Source organism: Leptinotarsa decemlineata, unplaced genomic scaffold, assembly GCF_025532065.1.
Source record: "Leptinotarsa decemlineata unplaced genomic scaffold, Ldec_3_MD MMD2_tig00000690_RagTag_RagTag, whole genome shotgun sequence".
Lineage (NCBI taxonomy): Eukaryota > Metazoa > Arthropoda > Insecta > Coleoptera > Chrysomelidae > Leptinotarsa > Leptinotarsa decemlineata.
The window spans coordinates 2329091-2350822 of NW_027412554.1; the positions used below are offsets into that span (position 1 = coordinate 2329091).

Consider the following 21732-nt stretch of genomic DNA (forward strand, 5'->3'; position numbering starts at 1 on the left):
TGCTGTCAATGAGTCCAATTTTAAGTTTGTGTTTCGTCGATTGTCAGGAAATCTCGAAAATGAAAATTATTTTTATTAACATTAATGGTCACAAAAATTAAATTTTAACAATCAACGCATTCGAGGCCACTGACGCTCTTTGTCAGTGAGGGGAACATAAACTACTCCCATAAGTGTTTTCCTAGTAATACTGCCATCAGGTAATTTATCAATTTGTTCTAACTGTTGATCTCCACCTGCTGGGCCCACTGGAACTATAAGGCGACCTCCTACCTGAAATCACAAATAATAATAATAATAATATCGTTTATTATACATAAAAATACATTCATACATAAAAGGAAAAGGGTTAGCCAAAGGCTTTCTTCCACCCTTCCCAAAAATTGTATAGTAAGTATAAGAAAATAATTATAAACATACTTATTTAGTATCATAAAAATGATAGAGAAGAGAAAAATAATACATCATCTAGTTGCTAATAACTCTAAATTTTCTTAACATTATTTTGGTCAATTTAACAACTACATTGCACTACCGTACATTGAATTTTAAATCTTTTAAATTAGCAATGAGCAGTAAGCATCTGTGATTTCATTTCTTTCTTAAATTGATGAATATTATGATTTAAAAGGGGTAAAATTTCATTTAGATAGGAAGGGGCTATATAAGAAAAACATCCTTGAAATTTGGAAGTACGGTGTCTAGGTATGTTGAATGAGTTAATTCTCAAATTGACCATATCTATGTCAGAATGCCTGCTTAGTAAACTATATATAACTAGGTGTTTTAGTTTGAAGCAACTTAAACAAAAACAGTTTTATCAAATATTGGACTCTGTACCTCATATTCAGCTCCTTCATTTTTAACAAAAATAGGATGACATGTTCACCATATGGTATACAGCATACGAATCGCATGCAGGCATTTTGTATACGTTGTAACTTCTGTGTTATTTTGCGGCAAAAAATTGTAATACACTGAACAACAATACTCGATATGGGGGTAAATAAGAGTTTTAACTAACCTTAGTTTCATTTCTTCTAATAACTGATACTTGAATTTATATAGCGATTTGAGTTTGAAGAATGATACTTTGAAAATGTTTGTCACATGTTCGTGGAAAGACAAAGAGCTATCTATGGTTACGCCAAGATTTTTAGTACTGTCTACCCAGTCAATGTCTGCGTTATCGAGAGTGAGCCTGAAGTTGCACTGAGTTTCTACTATTTGTCTTTGAGACCCTATGCATAAGGCCGAAGTTTTATTTGAATTAATTTTCAGTCCATTATTCTTCGAGTATAGGAATGTTTTGTGCAAATCTGTGTTTATATTGGCCACGTAACTTTTTGTATCGGTGTTATGAGAAGACAAATATAGCTGTATATCATCTGCGTATAGATGTACTTGACAATGTGACAAGAAAATGGGGTAATCAAAAATAAACACTGAAAACATCAAGGGTCCTAAAATACTTCCCTGCGGTACACCTGAGACTGTTTCTTTTAGGGATAACCACGAGTAATCATCCAGTTTGACCCTCTGTGATAGGCCTGTGAGATAGCTGGTCATCCATTTGAGAGAAATGTCATCGAATCCTATGAACTTGAGCTTGCTGATGAGTAAATCGAAATTAACTAAATCAAAAGCTTCACTTTGATCAAGCAGTACTAAAATGGTGACTTTTGATTGATCTCTGAATCTCGCAAGATCACAAGAGGGCAGTCTGTGCTCCATGTTTTTTTGCGAAACCCAGACTGCTCGTACGGGAGTATTCGATTTTCTTCAAGAAAAGCTCTTATTTGACGGGAAACATTTTTCTCGAATATTTTAGAGAATGAGGGCAGAATGCTGGAAGGGCGTAGATCACTGAACGTGGTAGGTGCATTCTTTTTCGGAATTGGAATTATATTAGCAACCTTTCGAACATCTGGAAAGATACCCTGTCTGAAGGATTTGTTGAAAATATGTTTAACTTTATCAATATCACTAAAGAAATCATCTTGATATTTATATTGTCAATATCTAAAGCATTAGATTTTATTTCTTTGATAGCAGTCAAAATATCATCATCATATATCGGCGAGGGAAAAGTTCATAGGAGCGTTCAGTTTATTATTATTGTAGAATGAAAGAGTGTCATCATTTACTATTGAATGTCCAGCCACGTTTAAAAAATAGTCATTGATTATAGTAACACCCCAATCTGCAAGATTTCTCCATGTCATTTTTCAATTGTTTTTATTTTTGTTCAAAACAAATTGTATATATGCTGTTTTTTCACGTTTTATTGCGTCATTAACATAGTTGCGTAAAGTTACATAGTACTGTCTAGCGGCTGCTGTCTTTTCTTTAAGATATTTGGCATGAGCTCTATCACGGGTTTTCATCATCAATTTGATATTATAAGTTACATACGGGGATGCTTTATGATTTCTGTTTACAGTGCAAATTGGAGCATGTTTGTCAAAAAGCATAATGATGCATTCGTTGAGAAAATTTACTTTGGAATTAATATCTTGCATAGTCACAATATCACCCCATGGTAAGTTAGCAGCATCTTGAGACAAAAATTCATTATTGAAATTCTTGAAATTTCTAAAAAAATTAAGTTATCATAAGTATCTTCGCCTTCGAAATCAATATCGCAAAATACCATCAGGTGATCAGTTATACCATTCATATCAAGTGTATTACAATTTCTTACCATTACTTCCCTACTTATGCAAATAACATCAATCAGAGATTCAGAAGTTGTTGTTATCCGAGTAGAATTTTCTACAATTTGATTCATATCGAAACAAGAAACTAGGGCAGTGAATCGTTGAGTGTCGCGAGAGTCACAGTTTAACAAATTAATATTAATATCACCAACTAACATCACAGTAGATGTTTCCAAATACACTCGTTCCAGTACATCAGCTAACTCCTGCATACAGTCCTCTACATTTGTTCCTGGTGGGCGATAAACAACTCCACAGGCTACTTTTTGTTTGTTTATATTGACTATAATCCATAGCTGCTCGAGACCATTTGCCGAAATAGAAGAGTAATATAATTTGTATTTATACAGCGATTTGATGAAAAAACATACTCCACCACCTCTACCATCACGGTCCATACGTATCAAGTTGAAGTTAGGTATAGTAACAAATTTATCTGGATATTCTGGAGCGAGCCATGTTTCCGAGACACCAATTATTGATATTTTGTTATTATTGATAGAGTCTTCGAAATCACCAAAACAATTATTCAAAGTACGAATATTCACGTGACCGAATCTTATATTGAGTTTTTTGATTTACTGATAGAAGGAACGCCATCAACATATTTAATGTATATGTTATCCTCGCCATTTTGATTTCGTTCATTAAATTGCAAGAGACCCTTTTTCAAATATTCACGTTGAAGAATTGTCTTATCGGTACTGATCTGAACGTTGAAATTGAAATTTTTTATTTTATGTTTATTTTTCAATACCATATAGACGTCTTCTCGTCTATTCAGAATTACTTTCAGTGGTGATGGTTGAACACCTCTTCTTCCAATCCTGAACGTTTTTATATCTTCAGTATTTACTGACGGGGCATTAGCTCCAATTACATCTTTGGCATTTTTCATATCGGAGTCTTGGCCATCATCCTTCAGTTTATATATGATTATATTTTTTTCTTTTCGTTGTCTTTCCGAAATTTCAGTTATAATGGTTTCAGCATTATCAGAGTATTTGTTCCCCTTGATTTCTTCCTGCAAACCTTTCACTAGTACAGTGAGATCCTTGATCGCCCGAGTTAATTCGCGGCAATTGCCACACTCTGTACCCGGTGCGATAACGGGTTCCCCGCCCATGAGTTGTCTACAATCCTCGCATTTATAAAATGTCCCTTCCATGCTAGTAAACACAGCACTTTGTTCTTTAGACATTCCAAGGCATTTGTAGTGAGAAAGTTTTGAACAAAAACTACACTTTAGGCCTGGCGCTCTATCATTTGTAGTTTTTGTGCATTTGTCACATTTCGCTGACATATTCATTGAATTTCTTATTTTTCACTCAAAATCGAAATACAACAATGAAAATAAGTGGTGCTATGTGTATAGATTGTAACACAAACTTTTGGGTTATCATTGGTATAGTATAGTTATATAGTTTCAAATAAGTACGGCACAATTTCTCACACGTCTACACTCACTTTGGTACGCCTCTGGTAGGATTCCCCGTTGTCTAATAAAATTTATGTCATTCAAATAAAGTATGAATAAAACAGGGCCAAGTACACTCCCCTGAGGGACCCCGGTATCAATTGCTTTTTGGTTTGATAGGACGTTGTTCATTTTAGTACATTGAGCTCTGTTGAGTAAATAACTTCTGAACCATAGCAACACCATACTAGTTATTCCATAATACGTCAGAAAAGAGGAGGAAAAACGGATAAAATATCGAGATTTTTCTCTTCGAACTCCGCAGACTCTATCCAGATCACTCTGTCACTCTGATTATTGGAGTTCTTGGTGGAATGATGTCCTCTCTACTCTCGAATCTTAAAATCATACCGGCTTGCCGCACTAAGGCAGAAATCTTAGCCGCACAGATGCAGAAGGCTGTCATTCTTGGCTCACTGCGCTTGCTCAGGGAACATCATTCTCGGACCCAATGATCGGTGTGGGGAGTGGTCATTGGTTAATAATGCTGGCGCACCTTCCCGAATATATCGGGGCTTCGGGGAATAGGGCCTGACCAGCGCACACTACGGTGAAAATAATAATAATAATGATAATAATAATATAATAACTTTCAAAATTACAAAATGCTCACTGAAAAACACATTTGAAAAAGGTTACATTCAATTGATCTCATTCTCACTTGAAAATTTTGTTATATATAGGTAGTAATTGCAACACTCAAATTTCTCGCAGAAATTTGGGAAAATCTACATCTACACATTTCCCTAAAGAATTTTTCGCTGATATTCGTACTTTTATTTGTTTTCATTGGTAAGGAATGTTAAATCATTAGGTTCAGAGAAAATATGAATTTTAATACATCTTTGATTTACACCATCTATGTTTGGAAATCTTCATAAGTTAGGAATATAAATTTCCTATAATTTTTTGAGGTAATGCTTTTTTACCTCCACTTTCCATTTGCTACCAAAATGAATTAATTGCCAGGGATAAAAGTTTGGATTGTTTTTTTTTTTTTGGTGTCAACGGCATCGACTACATTGGTCGTTAGCCTCGTGTTATGGGTAAGCACTGTTTCAGTAACTACCCGAACCACCTAGAAACGTTAAGGCTATTTACAGTCTGTTAGCCGTGTTACGTTGCAGAATCATCCCAAATTCAACTTTGTATTCTACTTATTAGAGAAAACTTATCCACGCCCTACTGAATCAATCTGAGCATTCGATAGGCATATTGTCTATTTTTGAATTCGAAATCTCAAGTTCTTTCAAATTTGGATTTTGAAGTAGAAAAAGTCAAAATTGATGTACGATAAAATTTTTGTTACAGTATCTTATGCCATCTGCGCCTGAAATCTGTATGTGAACGTTGAAATAGCTGCCATCTCGATAGTAAGTTAATCTGGCAACGATAAAGTAGATGCAGATTCCAAAGTCAAAAAATGACCACGTCGGCGCTCATAGCCGTGAGGGGTCGCGAATAATTAATAATAATTTGATGACCGATTACACGAGATAAATGTGGTAGCATAGAAGCCATAGCAAGTTTGGCCAGCATACCCTCATGCCACATACGGACAAACGGCTTAGAATTATCAAGCGCACCAGTTCTTGACTCTTCATGTTTCTTGATTGCGATTCCAAATATGGGTGACACGATAGAAAGTCGCTTGTTGATCTTTATTTCCGACAGCCATATTCATGGTCCATCAAGATGTTAAAGACTTCCAAATATTTCAAAATGTTGGTTTACGGCTTCTTCCATGATTTTTAATATCACTGATAGCAAAGCGACGGGTCTGTAGTTATTTGGAAGATTTTTCTTGTCGTTTTTGGGAATAGGCTTAACGCGACAATCCTCTAACAAGAAGAAAAAACCCCTTCTTTGTATAACGGGTTGAAAAGTTTGCAAAATACTGGTGCGAATTCATTGGCGCACTTTTTATGTACGATGACGGGCACTTCATCAGGACCAGATGCTTGTTGATATTGAACTGTTTCAAAATACGGCTGACTAGTCATCGAAAAGTTATTTTCGGCATTGTGGAGTGGGACACAAATCGTTCAGCTAGTAAGTTTGCCTTTTCTATGGCTGTTGTTGCAATTGAACCATCCGCTTGTATTAGACCTAGACCTATTAGATCTAGACAAACAGTTTATTGCTAATACTCTTATTGTGAAGCTCTTTCCTTTCATTTATTTTAAGTTTTGAGCTGTTGCGAGCATTAACAAACCTAGTTCGGTTTTCGGCACTGGGATTTTTACCGTTAGACGAGATTTTTGGAGGCAACAGCTTGCTCGCAAAGTTTGTTAAATCAAGGTGTTTTATTTAATAACTATATATGCATCCATGGATAAAAGAACGACTTCCGCGACTTAAAAGCACACGTTAATGAATCATTAGAGCTGAAACAAACATCTAGCCAGGAGAAATTTGTGAAATGGTATCAAAGATCCTCCCACTCAGCAGATTTGAAATGCGGCTTAGATTGTTCCCCCACATTTATCGGTAATTCACTCAACACTGAAATGAGTTTGTGTTCAGAAGATCCAAATGGAGTCCTTACGGTGACTGTGTAAAATTCTAGATTGACTGTTAGGTATAGATCCAAAAGACTAGCATATTCTTCATCACGGTCAGGAATCTTGTTTGGCTCTATTATAATCTTAGTAGGTCCGCTGCTTATTGCAAAAGCCTCAGCTTAGCGACTTTGTTCGTCGTTGATATTTCAAAATTTGAGCCATTCGATACTGTGGACATCAAAGTCACCGAATATGGAAATTTCGGCACTGGGATGATTGATTTGCAGAAAGTCAATGGTTTTTGCAAGAGAATAGTGCCCTATATTGTGTATCGCTTGGTGGTCGATAAACGCAGCGGATGCATTTAGTGATCTTCTGTGATATTATTTTAAACCACATAACATCAAAGTTTTGGGGTTCCAGCACTTCCTCTTGGTGACAGAAGAGATCGCTTAGGATAAAAATAGATATTCAAAAGTTACGTCTGAATCAGGAGTGGAAATTATAGCTGGGATATAGAAAAATGACGGTGTGTGTTGAAGCACTGACTTTGGTTTCTGTGAGTGCAAGAATACGAGGACTATTTGATTGCAGATGTTGATAAACTGAATTTATATTTGAGTTGAATCCTCTGATGTTGCAGAAATCGATTTTGAAGTTGCTAGTGGGCCTCTTAGTAACTGCAGTTAACATGCTATTTTCCTATGGACTGATGTTAGAAGGACTCTGTTAACTGTCAGAAACAGTGGTTTTCGAATAACTTCTGCAGGATAATGCCCTAGAATCAGCCCCCACCCGGATATCCGATTGGGGAGTTATTTTACTGGAGTATTTTAACCCTAGGTGAATTTTTATTAAAAGCTTTCATTTAACTTGACTTGTATGTATGTTAACAGATCTTGCAAGTTTAATATGACCCACTTTCCGGTATCCGATTGACCTGAAATTTTGCATGCTGGTCCAGAACCGATGACAATGCATGTTAATCATAAACGTGACCTGATGCTGCTGCCAGGTTAGGCTCCGTACGAGAGATCTCCTCATCGGTAAATAGCAGGAACATTTTGTATACGCATTCGTTTATGATAGGCAGTTGGTAGGCCCACCATGAAATAGATGCCACATTCAGGGTTGGCTTCAATAAAAAAAATATACGATCAATACGAAAGTACATCTATAAAACGGAGAGTCCTTCAACAGAAAAAGGAACGGGAAAAACTGTTATTAGGATAAACTATATTATATACAAGTAGGTAGGTACCTACTCCTCCGGCATACCTTATAGAAGAATTAGCTTGTTATATTTCTTAGCCTATTCATTTCATTGATGACGTCATTATTACATGGCCGAGTCCCAGTTAATTTCGAACAGTCTAATTCTTCTATCAGGAGCCCTTCTATTGATGTGACCCTACTTGCCAAACACGCCGTTCTGCAATTCACATACCATATTTATTCATTTGCTATGGTGCCAGTAAGTCGTCCACGTACAAGTTAGAAAAGTTATTTCACATATTTTGTTTGTTTTGTGAATGAAGGCTTGTCAATATGAATCTGGACGGAGAAGAGACTGTAATTTAAGCTATAAAAACGTTTGATAATAATATCAGAATAATTGACATCGATTTAAAAAAATTCATTCTGAGAACCAACATTGAAAGAGATGTAGATATTACTGCAAAAAATTGAATTAAAAACTTTTCTAAAGCTACTTGCACAGAGTGGATTGTAAACAAAACATATCCTGAAATAAACAACTACAGTATCGAAAAGATTGGGTTTGTCAGCACAATGCTAAAAATAAGGAAACAAAAACAAGCAAATTTTCAAGATACAGGGATCCCTTGCTTAAGGAAGGCTTAAACAACATTGTAGAAGTAAGTTTGTTTGTTTGAAGTTGTAATATTATAACGACAATATTAATTTACTAACTTTTAGTTGCCTCTTACGAATCGCCACAGAGTTGCGGTGGCAAATGCCTATAGCTATCTAAGAGTGAGCTCGTCTACGAAAGATCAATTTTTAAAGTACTTCAGTGAAGGATTGACTCCTAGCGAAGCCAAAAATGTTCATAAGCCGACACTGATTGCTACCACTTCAAGTGATAAAATATGTAAAACTCTTACCAATGCCAAGTAAATCATATGGAACGATCAATTTATCATTTGTATGAACAATGGAGGTACGTACACAGAGTTATCTCAGTGTATTTCTGTTAAAATTTGTTTCCAATTACAACTTTTATGAATATTCAACTCTTCTCTGCAGGAAAAAAATTATGGAGAAAGAACAAGCAAAAGCGTTTTTGAAAAGACGATGGAGAAGAAGGCACATTTTGAAGAGAATGGAACAAGACGTTTATAAGCGAAGAGCCGTTTTGCTATGTAGTGGTAACGCCCTTAATGCTGAGAAAATCGAAACAATTGAAAACATTGAGTCGTTTGCCAATATCTGCACAAGCATTTGTAATTTAAAAAAAACGAGAAAGATAAAAGTCCAACCTACTTCTATTGCACGCCGGGCAAATAGAACTTTACATGCTGGCGCTAGAGCAATACAGGCAGATAGGCCTTCAAAGTTGGAACTTTTAACAAACAAAAAAAAGAGATCAAAAAAGATGGGATCATTAAGTAAAAATTTAATGCTTAATCAACCAAATGCTATCAGTTATGGAAGTAGTAAACATTAAAATGTGCTACCTGTATATATATTTCTGCATTTATTCATATTCATTAAATAGGTGTTTATTAAGTACCTATTACACAATGTTATCTACTATCAGAATGAATGTATATGAAACATTAAATTGATATTATATAATATCAATTTAATGATATGATATTGATATGATATTATTATATATTACAAATGTTTTTATTAATTTTAGAAAAAATCTACTACCTACTATTATCACTTTGAACTACTGTCAGGCATTTTGAGAATCAATCATGCATTTTCTAGGGAACGGAGAGCTTGGCACGCAGTATATTTCCTAGCTCATCAACGCAATCAGTAGCATTCACGGTGTAGGAAATGTAAAAATGCCTACGGGGAACTACATGGCTATCTTTCTAGTTTATATTACACCCTTCGTGCGCGGGGCCACGATAGTTATCACATGAGAAGAAATACAAGGCGGAAGGTGCCTCAATGTTTGCACATAACCTCAAATTTGTTTTTGCATAAGAGTGTGTGTGTCAGAGCGAGAGGATAGGTTTTCATAAGAGCATGTGTGTAGAAGTGAGAGGGATCGGTTTGTCATATGAGTGTGAGAGAGATGGATATGGTATCGAGCTGATACGTATCAAAGATATCAGCGCAAACAGTTCGGTGTTGTCGGATGTAAAATAAAGCGTTGTTTATGGGGGCGACGTGGCTTATGAGGCGTTGCCGATTTTTTTAAATTAAGCGTGGGAAAAATGATGTCAACGGCGATGATTAGCAGGGTCTAATGTTTCAACGTGCGATCCAACATGTTAGAAGGGCAGTGAGAGCTGTTCAAGTTGGGGCGTAAAAAATTAAGCGTGATAGCGACACGGTTGAATTATAAAAATAATGGTATAATAATAATAATGAAGGAAAAATGGACTTAAAGAAAAAACATGACGGCAGGCATTCCGTACAGCGTTAAAGAAAAAAACATGGCTACCAACGTAAAAAAGGCTGCCATCGAGGTATACAGGGTGTATCATTTAAGACTCTATCGTTTTAGCGTGCGATCCTACATGCCATCAGGAGAAGTTAATCAAGATGAATATAACGGAAAAATTATACAGGGTGCCTCAAAACATATCGTTTGAGAAAAAAAAGAACGGTAACGAGGGTCTAACGTTTCAACGTGTGATCCAATATGTCAGAAAAACACTGAGCAGCATCTTCTTTAACCAAGTTCACATCATCAGGAGAAGTGGACCAAGAAGATTTTAATTTTGCTTACATATAAACAGATGGCGTGACGTGCATCAAGAAGAGTAAAGTTATTGTGTAGATGGAGAAAAAGTATATACAGGGTGTGTTTCGATAGAATTTTTTTTTATTAAAAATACAAATAGTCATACAGTTTTTTATATTATTCATAATAATGTGTTGATCATAACATTTTAGCTTCAAATATATATCGAAATATGAATGCGCATTCACATGTATCAGGACCGCATTGGGTATTGGGATTCGACCAGGGGCAACTTTTGTAGTGTTCACCATATTTAGTTGTAGACATTTCAGCAGTAGTTATGAAATTCTTTTCCGATTGGTCCACAAATTCCGAGATTTTTGAAATTATTGTAACTATTCAAGAACGTCCATTTTGTGGTGTAATTCCCAACTTGTTTATCTAGCAACAGGTAATTTTAGGAATGGGCGATATTTTAAGGAAAGGGTATTTTTTGTATATTCTTATCAGTCGTCAAATGGATTTCGCTTTGAAAAAATGACCATTTTTCGAAAGAAATGCTCATTTAAGAAAAACTATTGAACTTAGCCATAGGGAATACTTAATGAAATTTGTAGAGGTTTCGTTGGCGCTTCTTATGAATCAATAATATACAGGGTGTTCCATTTAATCTAAGGAAGATTTTGCAAATTTTCATTTACAATATTTGGCAAGCGGTTTTTCATACCCTGTATATCACAGGTCGATTTCAGATATATCGTTTGAGAGAGTTACCAATGTAGAATATTCGACCAAAAAAAAATTTCAACTGGACTTGGCACCACTTTATAATTTCAAATATTCTGAGTGACGAATATTGGAAAAAAAAACCTGTCATGCTAGATATCTCGAAAACCGTCAATATTTTCGAAGTGCAGATATACATAAAGTTTATTTTATTTTCTATGAAGAAACCGAAAAAGCGATAAAAAATATAGGTTGCCATTTAAAAAGACACAGTTGGGATCCGCCCAGAAAAAAAATCGAACACCCTGTGTGACCGCCAATATTTTTATTTTGTCGAGCTCGAGCAATAAGGTAATATTATAGAAAATTAGATTCCTATCTGCTTCCTATATAGAGATATGGAACACCGCGCCACTGTTGCAGGACCCTGTATATATATATATATATATATATATATATATATATATATATATATATATATATATATATATATATATATATATATATATATATATTGGTTGATTGGTCAAACCACCAACACTGACATAAAAACTTGGCAAGTTGACTTGGGTGTCACACCAATAGGTGGTTCCACTTATGTTTCGCTTGCGTTTACGCAGCTATTTTTATCAAGTACTTTCTTGGTTTTTTCTCATTTTGTCTTCAATCGAGGACCGCCTGCCCGGTACTGAGGATGCCCAATAGGCTGAAACATCTGTATACCGGTGGCTCTTAAATTGAAATCAATATGGGAATGATCAAAGAGTACTTATCCATTTTTTTTTTGATTTTCATGGAATTATTTTCCAGCAGCTTGACTGCATTAACCTTTCTAGATTTTATATATATATATATATATATATATATATATATATATATATATATCACAGCGATCGATGTGTTTATCGATGAAATCATCGATTTTTTTACAAACGGATGATATATCTGAAGCTGTCGGAAGCATAGTCTCTCCATGTCAAATCACAAAGGTAATATCGTATTCAAAAACCATTGGCGTAGACGTTCCACGTTCCTTTCAGTACAGGAAAATTGTCCAGTAGCATGACATGGATTCATATCTTTTTCAAAGTTTCCAGTTGCATAAGGTGTTCCATCAAATTTGCAAACACAATGATTAAAAGATAAACTCGGAAGTTATACATTCCTGTCGCAAAAATTCTGATTTTTGCTCACCACAAACGTAAATGTAGTCGGCAGCATTCGGCAACTTGGATTGAAGTATTTTGTTCAGTTTGAAATAGTCGATATCTCTATCAGAGTACCGAATACCATCGACATTTCTTTCCAGATAAGATGCGGTTTTCTTGTTTCGATTATTTAATGCGGCAAACGGTTGTGGAGGCATGAACATGTAATGGCTCCGTTTAAACCCAATTTCGATGGTGAGTTCTATAGGGATGAACAGTCCATTTACAATAAATCCCTGAATATCTACGAATGCAACTCTCATGATGACAACTTGTACAGTACTAACACTCCTCACAACTAATTTTGAAGTTTTAATATTCTTGATTGAGGTGTGGGAGAGGGAGTGTTATTTGAATTTCAATTCCACTTTTTGATAATTTCGCTGAGTGGAAGGTGCTCGATGACAGTGTCGTGCACAATGATGCAATAGGCTCGTGTATTTTGTGGAAATCCCTCAGATGCTTCGATTTCAAGTTTTACATCAACACTGGAACTTTTGATGCTTTCGTCCCTTCTGGAACAATCGATGACAAAGAGAGTTTTTTGTATAAAGTCGGCGGTGTTGATGAGAGGATTATGTTGATTGGTCATTTTGTAGCTGAGACCGAATTGTGAGTAATTCCCAAAATTCAGATGCATATTTTCTTTAGGGTAATTTTCACCGTTCAGAGTCAACGTTATATTGGTGATATTTATATGATTGAATTGTGTTGGATCATCGTTGACTTTGGTGTGATCACGATCTTTTTGGAAACATACAATCATATAGCGAGGGCTTTCGAGAAACGAGGAAGTCTAGACGGCCCATATTTCATTTTTTGCACCTTCTGAACGGTATGAGAATAGGAGTGTCGGCTTGGATAGCTTTTAAAAATTTCAATTTGATTTGATCATGAGGAAAGATTCGTTTAACTTTTAGTTCGATATTTACAATTTTCTGCTTATCTTCAGTCTTTGATGCTACTGTACCAGTAGTCTATTTTGAAACAGTTGCTATCATCTTCAGCTCGTACTAATCGGATAGGAAACAAATTGATAATCATTGAAAATATTCAAGAAATGCTTGATAGGTATGAGTATGTTGAACGTTAAATATGTAGTTTGAATGATGCCGAAGCTCTTGGGGTATGTCCATCCTGAGATTGTCAAGTGTTTGATATCTTTATCGGTGTAGGTGAGGAAGCCTCTGACAATACTAACAATTCCAACTTCACGAACTGCTTCCAATTCTTTACCATTCTGCTCATAGGTAGCAGATTGAAACATGAAACCACCAGCATTGTTCACGAAGGTCACATGACCATCTCCCTTGGTCCTCTCAACTTTTCCGCTGATGAATGGCAAGCTATCGTACAAAGCATCATAGGCATCGGATTGATTATTGTTGATTTCAATAACGTCATTCTTGCGAAAAGATTTGACTTAAGGGTAGTAGGTCCGCCACTCTACCTTTTGTATGGACTCATCGTTTTGCGGTTTTCGGAAAATGTTTAACACTTGATTGGATAACATGATAACCCAGAGATTTCAGAAATAATTTATTTTCTGTTGTTAATAGTTGTCCACTATTAAAAGTTTTCGTAAAGACTGGCGAAGCGTATGGTGATGAGTTATTCTTATAGATAGTCAGTACCATACTTTCGTATCAATTCCAAAGGAATTATTATTTCTTCGTTACGAAAATCAATGAGCCTGGAATGTTGGTCGAGCATTCGCAGCCTAATATTGTTTATTTCCTCTCTATGTGCAATAGGTAGGTATATGAGGTGATTAGACGTTTCGTCAATTGCGTATCCTGGATCTACATCAACAGCAAATTCGTATATCGTATGAGACGGTGTGTCGTTGTATAATGCTCCAAACTTAATGTTGCTATCTATGTGTATGGTACGTACTTTAATGATATCTACAGGTAGATTGGATGCGTAATATAAGTTAGGTTTGAGAAGGGTAGATGAAAACCCCAAAAAACTATTTGCAGGTCGGAAATCAATCGAATGTTTCAGACAGAATATTTCACTTTTTAGCGTATTATAATTCGGTTTAAGATAAAAAAATTCCTCAGGGTTTTCCTTATACTTTTTAGGTACAATATGTTTTCTTATCAAATTTTCAATATCATCAATTCGTAAGATCCAGCAGGAATATCGATACTTTTTCGTTTAGTCGTGCCACCGTTTTCGTAATAATAAAATTTTGCACCTTCTTCAATGTTTGGTATAGTGTTGTACTAATAGAAACTGAGCAAAGCTAAACTGTATTCGGAATCAGAATCCAATTGAATGGACGGATTGAAATCGATGGAAAGCGTCGAAGAAGAGACTCGTTAGCGTTAGTATCATAGACATGACTGATATAATGTCAATACGACATTTCCTTTAATAATGATTGAAACAACAAAATTTTGAATGAAAATATCATTTATTTTCACAATAATAACAACTAATAAACATTTTTTGTGCAAGTTTCATCAACAAAAAGCCTCATAATTTTTTTAGGTATTATGCAGTAGGAACCGTAGGCACAGATGTCCACGATTACTTTGATAAAAATTTTGATATCGATCATTGTTATATGTAATCGTTGCACCTTTTCCAAAATATCGTATCAATTCCATTGGAGGTTTGAGATTACCAAAGCTATCGAAATATTGTACAGCATTAACGTTTTCAATGTAAGCTACCCAATGAGTGCCTGAGACCACAAGTTGGCAACGTATCACGCATAAAGACTCCACGAAAATGCGGAATTTTCAATTGAAGGGCACATTTTTGAATTTTCGAATCATATAATGCTCTATGGGGTAGCTTCAACAGGAGTTTTTTTGCTTTTTCAAGTAAAGACCTCGTCCTTTGCGTTGATGCTGGTTTTGCGTAGGTACAAACCAGAACCCAAATATTCCATAGCTTTATTGTGACGCTGATCTTCTTCGAGTTTCTTTTTGGCATTTTTTGCATCTATTACGGTTTTTGCGATAGCGCCTGTTCCACCTGCCAACGAACCCAAAGCTGAAAGGGCAGCGAATATAGGTATGAGTGGCAGGACTCCTCCAGATTTTGCTTCGATTGGAATTATCCTAGGTATCCGTATGTTTTTTCGTCCTCCAGCTTCACTCAATGCCATTTTCGCAGCTCGCAAAGCCGAAGCACTTTAATATCAGTAGAATGTGGCTTCCAATTTTTAGTAATTTTTTAGAGTATATTACGTCGAAAGGTCGCCCCCATACCAAGCTTACGTTTCGCCTTCATTGTTGTAGTGACGAGCCAAGCTGCAGCTTTTTCCCCAAATTTAGCGTCTTTCGATTTAACGCGTTCCCAAGCTTTACTTTCCAACACTTTATCAGCAACGTGACGATGTTGTAAAGAGCTGTTTTGAGAGTAGGCAATATCGTGTTCTCTACAGGCCTCGTCTAATGGATTTACACCGGTTTCACCTCGTGCAAGACGTTCTTGTAGTTTCATACCAGGACCGCAATATTGATAGCCTGGTAAGTGTAATTCGAATGGCGTATTGACGACACCTTCTCCGCGATAAGTCAACATGAGGAATGATGGATGACGTCAATGCGCATGCTACATATTAAAGAGAATCCCTCAACCACCAGTCAGAACACAAGACAATACGTTACCTATACACAACTTGGACTATTTGAATGATGGTGTTAAGTATCGGAAAAAACATGGCAAGTTATTACCCAATTCGTTTCGCAGCATCATATGTGGTCCATCGGGGTGTGGAAAAACCAACGCAGCATTATCGATATTTTTCCATCCGAATGGAGCCAAATTTGAAACTGTCTGCGTGTACTCAAAGTCGCCCTATCAACCCAAGTATCAGCTGCTTCGAGAGTTATTGGAAAAAACCAAAGGAGTCGGTTATTTTCCATTTCAAGACAACGAAGAAATTCCGAGTCCAGAGGCGGCTAAACGAAATTCCATATTCATATTCGATGATGTAGCCTGCGATGGTCAGCAGAAAATTCGTGAATATTATTCGATGGGTCGTCATAAGGGCATTGATGCCATGTATTTGTGTCAGACGTATTCCAATATACTTAAGCAACTGATACGTGACAATTGCAACATGATTGTATTGTTCAAGCAAGACGAAATGAATTTGAAACATGTATTCGACAAACACGTCTCTCCCGATATGTGTTTCGATGGATTCAAGAGAACGAGTGCCGAATGTTGGCACGACAAGTATGGAACTTTTATCATTGTTAAGGAATGCGATTTAAATTAGGGGCGATATCGAAAAGGCTTCGACAAATACATAAATATGCGTGAATAAAAATGGAAACGTTATTTGTTAATATGAAACCTTTCAGAAAAGAAGTTGATGTGCGCAAGAACAAAATTAACGAAATTTCAAAAAGCCTAAGAAAAAGTATCTAGCTTTGAAATTGGAAAAGTCTGAAGAGGATGAGTCGTTGCAAACGTTTTTTCAACCTATATCGAAGCCGCTGAAGGATATTGCTGAAATCTCTGAAAAATCGGTAGGTCATTTGAGACGACGTAGTGCTGTCACCAAGAAGGAGGAGAAGAAAGATGAAATAAAAACGGAACCATTCGATCAATCTCAAGCATTTGTAGAGACACAATTTTTACCACTCGAAAATGTTGCTGAAACGACGGGAAAGGATGATGATGAGGTATTCCACGAATCACCACCACCACCACCATCAATGGAAAATATTTCAGAGGAGAGTATGATGGAATATCTGGAGCAATATCCGCCCATATCACACAAACATATCATGAAACATTGGGCTAAAGACAATTCAATTGATAAAATATACGGACCAGTTTATGACGAGTCCTCTTCAAAATGGATTCTCGATAAAAACTAAATTGGCTTTGATAAACGTGGTAATACCGAAGGACTCTCCTTCAAAGGAACTCCAGGACTATATAATTTGATCTTTCTCGATGAACCTGAAGACTATAATAAAGAGGATCGAGCCTCTTATAAACGTTTGTTGGAACTAACACAAGTCCAACTGAATGCCAGAGGATTCATGAAGGGAACACAAAAATGGAAATGGTCAGATGTAATAAGGCCCATGTTTCGTAATCAAACACCAGGTGAGGGTTACGATAATGTAGTGAGCAATGATGTAGTTGGTTCCAGAATTTTACAAACGAATGCCATCACCACTCATCGTTGGATATACAGTGTCTCACTTCTCATGGAAACACCCCGTATCTTCCGTAATATTAGAGGTAGAACGATGAAACTCTCAGGACTGATGAAAATGCTCAAAATGCACCTACCACCTTAATGGGGTTGGCCAAAGTGATATACAATGTCCGCCACTCGCGATGGAACACACCATTTTTACGGTAAAACATATTAGGGGGCAAAATAGGCACAAAATTCCTTCAGATTCGTGATCAGGACTACCAACTTACTACGAATACACTTTTTTCCTGAAAAAATTTCAGTCCTGAAAAGTCCGAATTTGTCTCACTTCTTATGGAAACACCCCCGTATCTTCCGTAATATTCGAGGTGGAACGATGAAACTCTCAGGACTGATGGAAATGTTCAAAATGCACCTACCACCTGAATGGGGTTGGCCAAAGTGATATACACTGTCCGCCACTCGCGATGGAACACCCCATTTTTAGGTAAAACATACTACGGCGCAAAATAGTTCGCTTCCAATACCTGAACCCCTTCATTCTATCTAGAGAGTACTCTCAGGTATAAAAGATACAGATGCTGTGAGATGCTATCATCCATTTTGAGCCTATCTGAGGAAAATGTCACAGCACCACATTCTCAGATTATCGAGATAGTGTGAAGCAGTGTATGGAAAATTATCGATGGCGGCATCTATTATAACTGAAGAAGATTATTCGTAAAACTAATTCTGGTTGCTGAACATCCAAATTCTATCCCAACCAGAAGTGCAAAAAATGGAAAAAATCTATATTCAAAGGTTCACATCTCGAAAACTGTACAATTCTGAGCTTTGGCTGTGGACACTTTCAATCAGCACATCAAGAACTACAGCATATCAAAAATTCGGCAAAATTCAAGGCAAGCCATTTCTCACAAGAAATGTGCGGGGTCCTTTATCAAAATATTGAGGAAACATTTTACCATCCGAAACAAAATTAATCTTCATACTCATTGCAACACCGAAACAACTGTTAATTTTTAAAGAAAAAATCGCCCTGGGTGAACAGGTGGAATTTGGATTATTTTACCTACTTGCTGAATTGTTGTCTAAAATCATTTGAAGAGATTGAATTACATCAGTTTCATTGAATCATGCGGTGCCCTGAAATCGCCATGGAAAACAGTTGCTCATTGATATTTACTGTCAACCCGACAATATTGTTGTATTAACCCCCAGACCAGTTTTCATTGCATTTGTTGTTTCTAGTATTGTTGTTCTATGAATCACCGTTATTCCTGTTGTTTCTGCCGTGTTTTTGTTCCCATTGTGTTTATTGTTCCCGTATTTGTGTTGGATATTGTTCCTGTGTTCCAGTTGTTTTCTGTTCGTGAGTTCCTGTTCATATTTGAATATTTCTGAAGTTCCCATTTCAACTGATATCAGCTCATTTTGATTGACAAAGTTCAACATGGCACGTTTGTCACTTCAAGCAAAAATTGAAATTGTTTTAATAGTTGGTGAAGGGGACAGATCTTATCGTGAAGCGGCCGCTGAATTTAATAGAAGACACCCACTAGAGGTAGATGTACACCCTGGAACTGTACATAAAATATATAATCTATTAGTGAGCACCGGCCAAGTAACAAATGACAGAAAAATTGTAAAACATCATATTGATGATGATACGATATTGGCGGCTCATCAAGCTGATCCTAAAATTAGTTTGAGAAACTTATCGTTTCAACTCAACATGAGCAGTAGTGAAATATGAAGGTGTTTAAAGAGGCATAAAATGCATGCGTTCAAACCCACATTTTTAAATACTTTGCACGAAGGAGATGAAATCCGCCGTATGGAGTATTGTTTATGGATGCAGGGAAATTATCTCAATGACAGGAATTTTTTAAAGTATATCTTATACAGTGATGAGGCTACCTTTACAACGAATTGTGTTTTATCTTCCCAGAACACGAGGTTTTAGGCTGAACAAAATCCAAAATGGGTGGTGAATTGTAGAGACCAAATATCTCAGGAAGTTAATGTGTGGTGTGGTATCCTGAACGAAAATATTATCGGGCCATTTTTTTTCGATCAAAATTTAAACGGACGACTATTCGTTGATTTTCTGGAAAATGCATTTTCCGATGTGTTGGAAGAACTACCTTTGGATGTGAGACACAGCATGATTTTTCAGTTAGATGGTTCACCAGTTCACAATAGTGGCATAACAAGGGTTTGGTTGAATAGGAATGTACCTATGAAATGGATAGGACCCAATAGCCCTCTCGTAGTATGGCCACCACGATCCCCAGATTTAACTCCACTGGATTTTTATTTATGGGGGAACTTGAAAAATAAAGTTTATAAGAATAGGCCAACAAATAAGGAAGATCTCCGTGCAAGAATTATACAAGCGTGTAGAGAAATCACACCTAGAGAACTGAGAAGAGTTGGAGGAAATGATAGAAGGCGCATAGAAAAATGTGCTCGATTGGAGGGAAATTTCATAAAAGGCACGAAATCGATCGTTTTGTTTTTTAATTGAAAATGTGATTCTGAAAGAAGTACTTCGAAAGAATTTTGAACTACATAACATTTTTCGCCACAAAATATCCCTTTTTTTAAATAACGGGAAAATGAGAATATGAACTAACATTAACCATCCTAAAACCTCACTGATTACATGTTTCCGTTCCTCTTACAAAATTACCATTTTTTCTCTTATTGAGAAGGAATAACTTTCCTGACAACAAAATGAAAAATAAATTATTTATGTGAAAACAAAAGTCGAGTTTCTCTTAAACAATTTCGTTCATGTTTTGATGTCGAAACAAAAAAAAATATCTTCAATTATTACGGAAGATACGGGGGTGTTTCCATGAGAAGTGAAACAAATTCTGATTTTTCAGGACTGAAATTTTTTCAGGAAAAAAGTGTAATCGTAGTTAGTGGTTAGTCCTGATCAAGAATCTGAAGGAATCTGAAGGAATTTTGAGCCTATTTTGCCCCCTAATATGTAAAAATGGGGTGTTCCATCGCGAGTGGCGGACAGTGTATATCACTTTGGCCAACCCCATTCAGGTGGTAGGTGCATTTTGAGCATTCCCATCAGTCCTGAGATTTTTATCGTTCCACCTCGAATATTACGGAAGATACGGGGGGTGTTTTCATGAGAAGTGAGACAAATTCGGATTTTTCAGGACTGAAATTTTTTTAGGAAAAAAGGTGTATTCACAGTAAGTTGGTAGTCCTGATCACGAATCTGAAGAAATTTTGAGCCTATTTTACCCCTTAATATGTTTTACCGTAAAAATGGGGTGTTCCATCGCGAAATGCGGACAGTGTATATCACTTTGGCCAACCCCATTCAGATGGTAGGTGCATTTTGAGCATTTCCATCAGTCCTGAGTTTCATCGTTCTACCTCGAATATTACGGAAGATACGGGGGTGTTTCCATGAGAAGTGAGACACACTGCACACACTGAGGCACACAAGCCCTTCGAGTATGTGTATTGGGATAATCCCAACGAGTTATGCGATAGATTAAAGCTGCTTGTAGAGATGCTGGGAATACGTCACATGACAATGAAATTACAGCTATATTCAATGAACTCAGAGAAGTAAACATTATTCAGTAATAAATCACATGTATTTTATTCCAAAAATTAGAAGCGATAATGCAAAATTGACATGAAAATCGTAACAAAAAAAATATCAAAAATTTGATGCTTATCGCATCAAATTTTTGTGACGTTCATTTTCGTCACAAAAAATGTATCAAAAATTCAACAAAAATTCAATGCGTCGAAACAACCATATCTCGGTCGCTTAGAAAAAACGCATATTATTAGAATCTTATCGGTGTATGTCACATTTCCATCATGACTATCGACAAGTTTGGACGCAGCTCCAATAGAAAGCGAAAGCAATCTGCAACATCAGCAGTAGGCACTGGTGGAGGTTTGCTATACACACCCGATGGCAACATTGATTCCGATAATTTGAAATTATGTAATGTGAAAAGACCTACGAACGCATCAGATGCAGTCAACAAAGAGTACATGGATGAAGTT

The 21732-nt window shown here is 36.3% G+C and overlaps 1 protein-coding gene across 1 annotated transcript in view; it reads right to left on the bottom strand.

Annotated features, from left to right (window-relative positions):
• Positions 1 to 56: 56 nt before the first annotated feature.
• Positions 57 to 21732, bottom strand: part of Pcmt (Protein-L-isoaspartate (D-aspartate) O-methyltransferase) — a 53442-nt gene continuing 31766 nt past the window's right edge. The window contains exon 4 of the mRNA XM_074174677.1: positions 57 to 273. Within this exon, the coding sequence (XP_074030778.1) occupies positions 112 to 273 (162 nt within the window). The 3' untranslated portion in view covers positions 57 to 111. The remainder of the gene's footprint in view (positions 274 to 21732) is intronic.